The sequence below is a fragment of the Nestor notabilis genome, unplaced genomic scaffold (genome assembly GCF_000696875.1).
Source record: "Nestor notabilis isolate BGI_N333 unplaced genomic scaffold, ASM69687v1 scaffold33736, whole genome shotgun sequence".
Classification (NCBI taxonomy): Eukaryota; Metazoa; Chordata; class Aves; order Psittaciformes; family Psittacidae; genus Nestor; species Nestor notabilis.
The window spans coordinates 368-12,854 of record NW_009934797.1 but is presented as its reverse complement, the minus strand read 5'-3'; the positions used below and the strand labels follow the sequence as shown (position 1 = coordinate 12,854).

The 12,487-nt window shown below is 44.9% G+C and overlaps 1 protein-coding gene across 1 annotated transcript; it reads right to left on the bottom strand.

The window, feature by feature from the left end:
• Positions 1-6,579: 6,579 nt before the first annotated feature.
• On the bottom strand, positions 6,580-12,240 carry CISH (cytokine inducible SH2-containing protein). The gene is made up of 3 exons (XM_010017517.1): positions 12,194-12,240; positions 7,608-7,834; positions 6,580-7,082 (listed from the first exon to the last, which is right to left on the bottom strand). Exons 1-3 carry the CDS (start codon positions 12,238-12,240, stop codon positions 6,580-6,582), a joined length of 777 nt encoding a protein of 258 aa, XP_010015819.1.
• Positions 12,241-12,487: the final 247 nt, after the last annotated feature.

Genomic DNA, 12,487 nt, shown 5'->3' with positions numbered 1-12,487 from the left:
CAGTAGCCAGTATTATTGCAAGTTTTCATTGTCACTGCAGTCACACAAGGGTCCATTAGAACAAATGCCTTTCTTGCCTTGATTGTGCTCTCTTAAAAGAGCTAGTTGTACAAACCCTGACATTGTATTCATTTTTGCAACTCAAATCTGAGCTGCTGCGAAGTGCAGTTACACTGTATTTAATGGCATTCAGGAGAAAACCAGTGCCAGTGAGGGCTGGGAAAGAAGAGCAAAAAGGTAAGAGTAGTTCCTGTTCACAAAGGGAAACCCTTTTCTGCAAATCTAGGTTGGTGTATCTGATTGAGAGCACATCCGAGTGGCTGCTTTCCTCTGCTGGGGCAGGCTGCTTTCTCTGGGGCTGGTCTCTTCTGTGTTTAAATCATTCAAATGATTTTGCCAGAATGCAAGACCAACTCTATGGGGAGCTGACCTGTGGCCATCAAGCCCAACAACCTGTCTCCAGCTGTGACCATGACCACTGGCACAGGAAATTGCAAGGACTAAGCCACAAATGATTTGCAGTAAAATTTCCTTTTTCATGGAGTCTCATCTTTTTGCATTCCTTCCCCTTTCCCAATCTAAAAAGCCCTCTACGTTATTATGTTAAAATTAATTGTTCTGTTATTGTGTAAAATCCAAATTATATTTTACTTACTTTTCATAGTTTCCTTTTGAAGTTTAATGCCCAGGCTAACAGTGAAGCTATTAAAATAATTTCTCTTCCATCTGGCCTACCTCCTGCCTACCAGTAGCCTTTTCTTCTGAACAAAATAATCTTTTTTAAGGTGAAAAGAAAAACCTTGAAACAGCCTAGTTCTTGCTAAAATTTCGAAGAGTATGTTTGTGTGCACTCATCAGTCTACGTGACGTGAATACTGAAAGACTCTCATTTTATTCCTAGGCCCACTTAGTCATTATTCTTGAAACCTGGCTTTTGATGTATAGCAGAGGTGATGATGGCTGTCGGATTGATGTTGCAGCACTAGGCCTGCTCCTGAGGGCCACTTGTGTTACTTGTTTGTGCAGGGTGTAGCAGAAGCCATGTGCTTGTTGTGTTTCTCAGGAAACAGAAGTGAAACATGGAAATGGGGTTCACACGAGGCAGCATTAGCCTCCAGATAAAGCCGTGCCTCCCCACGTGCACATTCCCTGGCACCCGTGATTATAAAAAACAAAAATAGGCAGGCCTGGGTGTGGGCAGAAAATAGACATGTCTCAAAAAGAAATGAGTCGGAGCCCGAACGTGTTATCAACGTGCTTAGCAACTGCAAAGCCCTCTCTTTGCTCCTGCACCGTTAGGCAATACTGGCAAGACCGGCTTCCCTTGTACTCCCTCTTACAAATTCAGTGGTACGTTGCTGTGAACAGAAAAAGGCAAAAGGATGAATGTTTCTGCCCAAGGACAGGGGAGATCTCTTTAAATAACATCTTAAGTTTTACCTTTGGCTGGTTTGTTTCATGTAGAGCTGCCTAGTCTGGTGGGTTTATCTTCCATTTTCTCCTGTGAACGATAGCTGGGGTTCACTGAATGAGATATGAATGTTGTGACAGTTCTGTAGCAACTGAGTTGGAAGACATTACTTGTCATCCCGAGTTGCTCTGGCATCTCTTTACTGAATATTGTTTTGCCACGTGCTCCACACCTTTGGACTGCTGCTGAGTTCAGGGGTGGGGAAGAGGACTGTGCATTTCTGTGAGGATTGCAAGTGCTTCAGCAGTCAGCAGGGAGAGGCGGGAAGGGACTGTGACAAGTGGCTTCTGACAGATATGAACGTGAGATCCAGCAGAGCAGAAGAACCATACATACAGTATGCAGTTAATTCTGATTTTCATTTTCTTAATTTCATAGGTAGCAGACTAGACTGACAATGGAATTTGGACTAGAAATGCCATGGAGTAGGTTGATAGCTGGCAATACCTGACCGTGTCTGTCATAAGAGAATTAAACACACTCCGCTGATTCACTTCATTTCTTGCTGGTTCATCTGGCTTGGGCTTAGGGAAGTTATTAACTTGACAGGATGTGGGGAAAGGAGTAAGATTTCAGTAAGTTGGAGAGGGTAGGAACATGTGCACATAAATGGGTTATTTTTCCCTTGCCTGTGTTGCCGTTTCAGAAAGCTGAGTATTTTAAGACAGAAAATGCTGCCATATGTGCCTGACAAGCTGCAGGGCATTTCTGCTGTGGCAGTGAGCCATGGTAGCATGGTTTCAGTCATGGACTGGGACTTCTATTCCCAATCCTGTCAGTCTGCTTTTCATCCGCTCTCAGGGAGGGCTCCATGTCCATATTTCTATCTGTAGCCAGAAACTGCAAAGCACGAGACAATCCAACCGAATCACATGCATGGGCTCAGCAAACTAGGCAGATGTCACTGGGAGAGGTGTGGCAGCTCTCCTTCAGTGATGATAAAGGTGAGTCTACAGTTCCATGCATGTTCCTGCTTCCAGAGATGTGGAACTCTACTGTAAAAATCAGCTCAGTCTGCACGGAGGTTTAGTGTAGGAGCCTTCAGAACACGAGCCTGTTTGCTTTAATAAAATGTGCTGAAGATGCAGGGGTGGGAGTCATTAAGATAACAGTGATGCAGTCAAACCATGTGTGACTGCAGTTATGTATTGATTTGGCTCGTGCCAATCGAGTCTGCCTTCAGCCTGTAGGAAGGAGCAGCAGGGTTTCATGTATGTAGCTGGGGGGAGAGTTTAGCCCAGCTAAGAAATTAAGAAATCACATAATAACATGTCAGAAATGCTGCATCTTTCTTTGTAGTAGTTTCCAGGGTTTTCAAAGTTCCCTTTCCAAGATGGATGCAGCTTTTCCTTGCTTTTGTTTTCGTTTTTCCCCTTTCTTTATTGTGCTTTGTTTCTACACTGTCTAGCTCGCTTTCCACATTTCCCCTAAACCCAAGAGGGATGTGATTGTTTTTGTTTAACAATTTAAATTTGAGCAGATTATTCTGTTGCCAGCATTTCCTGGTTGGTGTGTAATGGAAATCTACCCATAGACTCAGGTTGATGAGGTTGTGGAAACAATGTTTGCTATTGGATGCCTGCCCCATGACTGGCATAGGAAGGACAGCACGTGCTTTAGGAACACTTTAAAGCAGGATTTTGAACTTTGAAGCCAGGGGATTTGGAAAGGGAGAATGACAGAGAGGAACTTGAATTTTTGGGGGTTTTGTGAGCTTAATTTGGTGTTTGCAGTGGTTTAGACTTCGTGACTTGCTTCAGGCAGGATGGGGGCACTGAGACAGGAGCATCTCTCCTGGGAAGTGAGTGCAAACGGGCCCCAGTGGTGTCCTGTGCCAGGAGCAGGGTTGCCTCAGGGTATTCCCTCTATTTCACAGAGATGGGAGGGATGAGGTGACCCCTGACACCGTAGGGCAGATCCAGCTCCCAGTGCTTTCCCCAGCCATGTGTCTGGTGCATGAGGTGATGAGGAGGGGAAGGGGTGCTGGGCCAGACTGCAAATACAGGGAGACTGGGACCCAGCAGCAGCAGCAGCACACGGGGCAAAGCTGATGCTGTGTGTCTCCCACCCGAGGCATGATCTGCCCCTTATGGACTTGATTTTCAACATTTACCATGAGCAGAACTTTTCTTTGGGGCCACCTTGAAGCCTGCTCTGAACAAGTTGCCAAACTTCCAGTTACGTTATGTCTCCTTTCCCCTAGATTGTAATGGTTTTCTATGGCACGCAGAAACAAGGCAAAAACCATTGTTGTTTTTCTGCATCATTAAAGAATGTTCCTTCAGCCCATATTAACTTGGGACTTGTGGTCTGCCACTGCTCATCTGTGTGTGGCAGAAACCAGACCCACACTGACGATGATGATTCTGGTGTTAACTCCCAGAATCTGAAGGGCTTTTCTTTTTGTTAAAGGCTTTTGTGTCTTGTTGAAAAAAATGGTCAAGAGTTTGCCCAGTCTTCCTGGGGAGGGTTTCTGTGAGTAGGAAATGAATTCATCCATTTGGATGTTACCAAAGACTTTTACATTGAGTGACTTTAACATATATTTAAAATGTTTATTTAAAATCCAAGTCAAATGATTTTTAACAAACTGTCTCAAGATAGAAGAAATGGAGGTTTTGGAGTAACTGTATTGTTTATTCTTGGTATTGCAGTAGCACCTAGAGAACCCTATTGTGCTAGATGCAGAACAAACATACAACAGAGATGGTCCCTGCCCATGTGAGCTTACAGCCTTCAGCTCATCCTCTGCATTGTCCTGCTGGAGGTGGAACAGGCATTCATTCTCCTCACATACTTCTCCCATTTTAGCTGGGCTCTCCTGGGGCAATGTGGTCAAACCTGCAAGCTTGATTTCCTCATTACCCCAACAGAGAACAGATCAAACAGGAGGCAAGTTTCAGAGAGCTGAACAACTCGCCCTTTCTCAAACTGATTTTTCACATACTGTAGATACCAAGCCTGTGGCTGAGCCATGTGGGCTTCCTGAGATCACTGCTGCTCCTTCAAGAGCTGTGGTTCCCTTGTTCCCAGTGTCCTCAGGCAGATAGAGGTGTTAGGGTAAGAGGAAGCCTTTTCAGTGATTTATGGTTTGTATCATTTAAAAAAAAAAACCAAACAAACCCAAACCACTTTTTTGTTTTGCCTTCTAAGTTTTCATTCTCATTCGGTACCTTCCCACGGTTACTGCCATATGGGGCAAGGGGAAAGGATGTAATAAACAGCAAATCTGACATCACACATGCACGCTGTCAATCATCAAAGTATCAAAACCAAAGCTTGCAAGAGCACAAACTTGTATAAATGTGGTGAAAAAAGAAGGACAGTGACTAAGCACATCAGGCCATCTTGTCCTTACGGGCAGCTTCAAGATAGGGTGGAAAAATTGCACCCATTTTTTGAGCTTGTCTCCTGGGTCACCATCCCATCCTTTTCCACCTCTTCTTCCAACCCTCAGGTGTAGCTTGGATTTGTCTATTCTAATATACAGAGCCTCAGAGAGACAGTCCCAGGGGGGATGAATGAGGAATCCTTAACATTGGTTCAAGCGTGATCAAGTTATGGGGCCTTAGAGGCAAAAGAAGGTGAAAAATAATTTCTGCAGATCTTTTCTGTTCCTTTCTGTGCTCTCACTTGATGGTGTGGACTGGCTCCTACAGGCTGGGAAGGCGATGGGATCAAGTGAATTAAGAGGAGGGGGCAACTTTGGTCTATGCTTAGTTTGGGGCAGATCCCATCTGCTGTTTGTCCCTCCTACCCACCAGAGAGCAAGGGAAAGCCATTGTGCTTCATTTGCAGGGGTGTGAGAGGTAAACCCAGAGCAAAAAATCTAATTAAGGATAACCAACATGCAGGTCAGAGAAAGGGAGTGAAGAGGTCTGGACCTGGGCAAACAGAAAAGTTGAATTGTGATTTCCAGTGTGTGCTAGAGCCTTGCTCTGGTTGAAGCTGTGTGGCTCATGAATAATGCTGGCAGAGGCAGAGCAACTGCAGTGTGGCGTTGCGTTAGCAGAGAGGAAGGACAGCTCTTTCTGCTGAGGTGCTTCTACCCTGGTACCCCCCCAATAAATAAATAAATATCCTGAAGCTGTGTGTGTCACTGGTGCAGCTCAGCAGAGCTGTCTCTGAACCCCTCCCATGTCTTGCAAGGCAAGGGCAATGGCAGGAAACAGCACTTTCAAAACACAAGCCAAATGCAGAGTGCTCTGAAACCAAATCCCTCTGCCTGCAAATAAGAAAGTTGGGGTTCTGATTACTTGTTTCTAAATGTTTTGTCACAAACTTCCTTTGAGATGGAAAAGATGGAAGGAAAAAGAAAAAAATGGGATGAGTGCTCCCTGGCTTAAGCTCAATATTGAGAATCTCTGCTTAGAGCTCTCAAGGAAGAAGGGCATCCTTGGAGAAGTCTCTTGTCCACAACCTATGATGCAAAATGCATCTCTGGGAGCTACCAGTGTGCTTTGAGGTTATGATACCCAGTCCCCTGGAGCTAAGAAAGGGAAAAAAAATACTCTTTACCTCCATAGAGGTGGGTCTGAGTCCCACATACCCCAGAAGTCTGAGGGAACTTGGATGTGGACTCCTGGGACCTGTCACAGGAACAGGTTCAAACACATACTATTTGAATGTGAATCCAAATTCCCACAGATTTTTGGCTGTCATTTGTCCGGGAGGCTTTCTTCTATCTGTAATTCCACAAAAGAAAAAGAAACAAAAAAATAATAAAGTAAAAGGTGCTTTTAAAATACCATGAGGAGAGAAACTGCCATGGAAATAAATAGTGAAAATAACAATGTTAACACTGCCGGTGTCACAGCAGCTCCGAAATTCAAGTAGTGTGACCATGCCTACAGCACTTTCTCACAGCCACTGTTGGCGTGGCCTGAGGTTCAGAGCTCGAATTGTGTCCCGTTGTTCACTCAAACAACCAACTCCTCCCTGGCGCTGGAATGGATTTAGAAAGAAAGGGAGAGGAAAGATTGATGCAGTCTCTGCTGATAATCAGGTCTTTACTGTGCCCACCTGATGCCGTGCTTCAGCGGGACAAAGACACAAAGTTCTCTTACTTCTGTCCCTGTCTGTCATGCCTGAGATGCAATGGCCATGCTTCAGAGCTGGAAAGGGTATTGCTTCAAATAGTCCCCCATCCTCCTGGGCAGAGGGAGCTGGTCCACGTCAGCTGTAGCCTTGTTAATCCGTAGCCGGCAGAGGTGCTGGAGACTGGGGATGTTGTCTTTGCGGCTGAGCGGCCGGATGAGTTTCAAGTGTACTGCAGCTGCTGCCATCTCTTTCTGCAGGGGAGGTAGAGGAGATGGAGGCGGGTAAGGAGCCTCATTCTTGCTTTCTGTTGTGCAGGACATGACATAGTGCTGGATAAGACTGACCACATCTGGGAAGGCCAGGATGCGAGGTTTGGACAAGTAGTTTGAGTCTAGCCGGAACTTGCTGTCAGTGTATTCGATGCGCACGTTGGTGGGACCTCGGTTTGTCTTGACAGAGAGTGTGAACAGGTAGCTGGGGTGGGTGCTGTCCCGTACCAGGAAGGTGCCCTCAGGCATCTTCTGGAGATGCTGCTTAGCCTCACTGGCAGTGATAGATCCCCAGTACCAACCTGGAAAAGCATCCGAGAAAGAACTCGTGAGGCAAAGAATGTATTAAAGGACTGGCACTGTATTTAGGGAAGCCTTGAAGCCTGCTGAGCTCAGGACCTGGTAAGTAACCAGGCCCAGTTTCAGTAAGATATTCAGAAACAGACCATCTCTTAGTTCTTAGGGTTCTTGGAAACCTTCGTTCCAAGGGTTTCTTAGCTATGCTTGTTATTGCTATGCTGGGGCTGGGGATAAGGATGACTGATCTTGCAGCTGGTGCAGTTTACAGAGAGAGAAGCTTTGTTTGCAATTCTTTATCCTGATTCAGTTATAAAGGACAAAGCTTTTGCTTATACTAATAATAAATTACTTCAGCATATAAGTTTGTAGAGACTGAAAATACACTTGCTGCATCCATGAGCCAGCCATGGCTTTAACAGAGCCAGGTTCCTATCTGAAGTGGGATCAGGAGATTCTTGCTGGAGCTCAGACTGCAGAGTTGGCTCCCTGTATCCTTCTGACCCATGACTTTGTGAGCTGAGCCTTACCAGATTCTCGAAGATAGGAGAAGGTTTTTGCAATACAGAGAAGGTCTTCTTCAGGGTCTCGTGTCTGAGGTGGGTTGCTATCTGGAACTGGTGCTGCAAAGGCAGGTGCGGATTCCTCCTGGAAGGCCATAACTGGGAGAGGCTGCATGATGGGCTCTGACAGTTCCACCGAAAGACCCCTGAGTGAGACTCTCCTGATCTTTTCCTCCGCCAGCAAAGGATGAGGTCTGAAAGGAAGAGCATACTCTGCTATTTTTCCTTACCTTGAAATAGGTGGCAGTGTCTTATCAGTGCATGCTACATACGTGTTATGTTTTATAAGCAGATCCTCAATATGATAACATTTCAGACAGAGAGAGGCAAGGGGGAGAAAATTACACAGCTAAAGATGAGCCCTTAGAAACAGGGAGAGAGGGTCAGCCTCTTCTGCCTTGTAAAAGGTTATCTATCTTGCAATTTAGGTTGATTTTAAACCTGATATTTTTAGATGTTGCCTTTTAGAGCATAGTTTCAGAGGCAATAAAGTTCACAGCATCATTACAGCTTCACTTGCATCATGACAATGCTGGAACATTTCTTTTTCTGCCTCTGGATTTGTTAGTCATCTACTGTAATATAATTAGAAGCAGAAGTGGGAATAGCTTCAGGTTTGTCCTACCTGATTCCTGCTCAAGAGTGACCTGATCCTAAATGTGTCTGTTAGAAATTAGGGTGAGCTGATCTTGTAGAAGAATAATGGCAATTCTTGTTTTAGCCAAGCCTGTTCACCACACAATCCCTAGTATTCAACTGCATGGCAGAGATCTCAGTGCAGCTGTAATCCCTGCAGGATTACAGCAGGAGGAGGTTCTGCCACGTCTGGGCTGCTGTGAACATTAATCCCTCTGTGGCCTAAAGAGAGTGTCAGGGTAGCCATCCAGCATCTAAGCGAGCTTCACAGAACCTGGAAGCTCTCATGGGTCATAGGTGCTCCTTCTCTACAGCAGAAGGATTCTAAAGGAAAGCAGAGCTCCAGGGGGAGGTCAGATGCTGGGGGCCAGAGAAGTCTTCATCCCCAGGCAAGCTCCTGAACAACACTATTAGTTTGTCTTTTCTCCTAAGCTCTTTGCCTCTGTGTGCCCTGTACTGCTGCATGCCCTGTGTTGTGTCACCCACATGCACTCACTTGCTTCAGACATTCTTTCAGACACTTAACATAAGATAGATGAGTTTCCCAAGAGATAGAGTGTCCTCAACATGGGACCATCACAGCACCACTGGAGCTGATGGTGATTGCAAAGATAGCAGCCACCTCCTCACATATCAATGAGAAATGGAAGGAGACTGAAGTCATAAGAACTTCCCTTCTCATCTTCCTCCTTCTCTGTGCTTTGTGTGAAGAGTGACACTTCAGTTACAGACATAAATGTGTTGTCAGCTGATGTGCACCGGATCACAGCTACATTCCACTGTCCTAAGTATGGGACAGGGAGCAGGAAGAAGGAATCTGGGGGAAAAGCATGTAAGAGAGAACCTGAAAATGACTTCAAAGGGATTTGTGAGTGAGAGCTACAATCAGTTCCATGACTGCATTTCTAATAGAACTGTGTAGCTTCGGAGTAAGGTTCTTGGAAAACCACTGGTAAAATTGACTCTAAAGAGAGACGTTTCTTGCCCATGCAGTATATGGCAACCCCCTTTTTTCTATATGTCAAATCACATTTCAGAAGCAGGATATCTACTTGATGTTCATGGCATTTGATGTTCATTGCTTAGTTTCTATTAATGGGTAGGAAACCAAAGCTAATAAAAGTGATTGCTGACCCTTCCCCAGGCACCCTTGATCACATGGACTGTTTTATCAGTGGCTTTCACAGAACAGTAGATCTGAATAGACTTTTCTACCTGGATATTGCTGTTGGGAAACCTCTGAGTTCTCCTTTATGTCCCAACTGAGCTACATTTGTAGGTGTTGAGGGCTGCATTTTTAAAGATATTTGGTTATCTCCGTCTTAATGTAATGGTCTTCTCGAGTGTCTAGCTGCTTGCCTTCCTGGGGGAAGGAGATTCCTGATTCTCCACTTCCCCCCTTTTTGAGCAAAGAGGTCTATAAACCAGATCCTTCCCTGTACTGAACCTATTAGAACAGTTTGTGCTGTGCAAAGAGAGTCTGTTGGCAGAGCATTCTCCCTCAGGTGTGTTCTTATGCCAACTGTTCACTGAGCTGAAAATGGCAGTGATCAATGTTAAGTAAAACCAGTCTTGCATTGCTCACTGCCCATTTGCTCCCCAGAACTTGGACACTGCAGTCCAAATTCCAGATCTCTCTGTACTTACTTTCTTCTGGAAGATTTTTCTTGTTACTTTTTTGTTTTGAACAAGAAGAAAACTTTTCTTGTTTTTCCTAGCATGGAACTACTTTTTATATACACCTGCTTTTGAGAGGGAATTAGGAGCTGGCTAAGAGCCCGGGAAGGAAGAAAGAGATAGCAACGCTACGCAGGGAAACGTACTCCTGATTCATTGTAGAAAGTTGTTCATTTCAAGGGCTGGACCAGATCACAGTTGTGTCCTCCAAAAGACACATCAACAGTGTGAATCTGTCAGTAAGTTTGTTTAATAGAGCCACTGTGGATCTCTGAAGTAGAGCCTGTGTGCTTGAGATGAGGTTTCTCACTGTGCTCCCTCTCTGCCACCTTATTCTGCCACCTGAAGCTGAAGGAGCTCAGACCCCATGTAGTGGAACAGGGAGGAGGGATTAGAAATTCTCATAGACTGGGAGGCAACAGCGTCCTAAACAACTTTGTGTGTGGGTTGAAGACAGAATTGCTGCTGCTGTGGCCAAACAGAGCAGCTCCGAGCACAGGAAAGGGAGAGTAGAGACATCAGTGAGTAACAGGAGACTGCAAGTTTTAACACAGTTACATTTGCAAGAAGGTTAAGAAGAGTTTGCTAGGATAAGGACATGTTGAAAAAGGTGTGCTGGCATGAAGTCAGCCCTTTAATGGGGCACAGTAAGTACTTGAAAATAAGGAGCACTTGTATGAAAGAAAGTAGAGGGGAGATGTGGAGGATCAGGACTGAGCAGAGTAAAGTGTTAGTACAACAACTGCGATGCATAAGAAAACAAATGTACAAAATACAGCATGTCTAGCTGGTAGCCTGTGTGGAGTCTGGAGAGAAATAGCAAATGAACTTCCTTGTGCTTTGGCAATTAGTGTTTCTACACGCCTTGGAAAGCCAAGAAAGTTCAAGAGAGTCAGATATGTCTGACAGCATTTAGTGTTAGCTTTGCAGTTATTTTGCTGATAAGCTAAACTTTGTAACACAGTACAAATAGTACAAGAAAAAGTGTGTCAGGCTGCTCTCCCTTCCATCAGCCACATCCCAAGACTCCCAAGGGAGATCAGTCTGAACAGGAGGAGAGCATGCAGCCCTGGGTATATGAAGTCCTATAGAATAGTGAAAACTGAGCAATTAAGTCATCATTAAAATAGATATTAAGAGACAACCATCTATATGTCAGGCTACGTAACAAGTTCTTAGTGAGTGAAGCAGTAGCTCTGTAATGTTAACCCTGGAGAAAAGCTTCACATAAGGATTTCACAAAGCCGAAGTTGAAACATGAATTCCCTTTGCCATGGCTATAGGAACTACAGTAGCAGGCTGCAAATGTGGGTGAAAACAATCCCACTTGAGTAGTAGGAAAGAATTGGTAAGCATGAGCTCTGTATGTCTGTGGAACCGTGGGGGGTTGGGGAGGAAATCAGGAAAATCCCCATGCTTTAGTCATTTAAAGCAGACAAGGCAAATGCATTGACTGTGTGGAAAACCCGCATGGGCAATGCTGATGCTACAGCTCAGGCTGAAACAAATGCTGACACCTTCCAAATAACGCAGTGTACATAAAAATGCTGAATGGTTCCTGCAGACCAGGTATTAATGCATGTTGATGGCTTTAGCTGGTCATAGAGACACTGAAGTGCCAGCACACCAGTACCAGACACTGATATCGATACCTGTTTTACTGACCCAAAGTGGTGTAACCATACATGTGCCCCCCATAGCTTTCATTCTACAGAAAACTGTGTATGGGTAGGTCTGTATATATGAATATACGTTTAATCTTACCCATAAAAGCAATAGGAAAATGAACTTAATGAGTTTAATGCAAATATTTACTTAGAAATAGGTAAAACCATCTGAACCATGGGGAGGTTTTTCCCTGTAAGCAGTTTGTTGCTGCCGGGGCACAAGAAGCCCTACAGTCTCGGGTTGGTGTCCCCACGGGTGTTAAACTCGGCACTGAACAACACACTCCAAGATTTTACTGATTCGTACTCCTCTGAAGACTTTGAATACCATGTAGCTTGTCAGCAGAAATCAGGAATACTTCATGGTTTCGGCCCATGGTTTCAGCCATGGAATCTAAAGAGCTGATATATAGGACATACACACAGAACTCGGCACTCGGCTAGTGTAAGCCATTGCTATTCCATTACAATCACACTTGGCAACTCACACGAGCCGAAAAACTATCCCTGGGAATCTCACTAATTACAATTATCAAACCACAGCATTTAAAAGAAGGTTGCAGAGTATCTTACCCCTGAACACAGAGGATCATGTCACTCCTGGACCAAGTGAAAAGCATTAAGTCTTCAAGAAAGATGGGAATTGCTTTCTCCTCTTCTCTTTTTCTCTTCTTGTCTCCTTTTTCTTTGCTTCCTGGATGGAGCAAGCTAGTCCCAGCCTCTGGTTAGGGGCTCACAGTCAGAGAAGGCTGGAGAGCCCCAGCAAACCTCTTCCACTGAAGGATGTGCTTCAGCCACAGAAAAAGCCAAGCTGAAGGCGAATCGGGCTGTCGGTGAGAGGCTTCACAGTGTTCAGCAACTTCAGCC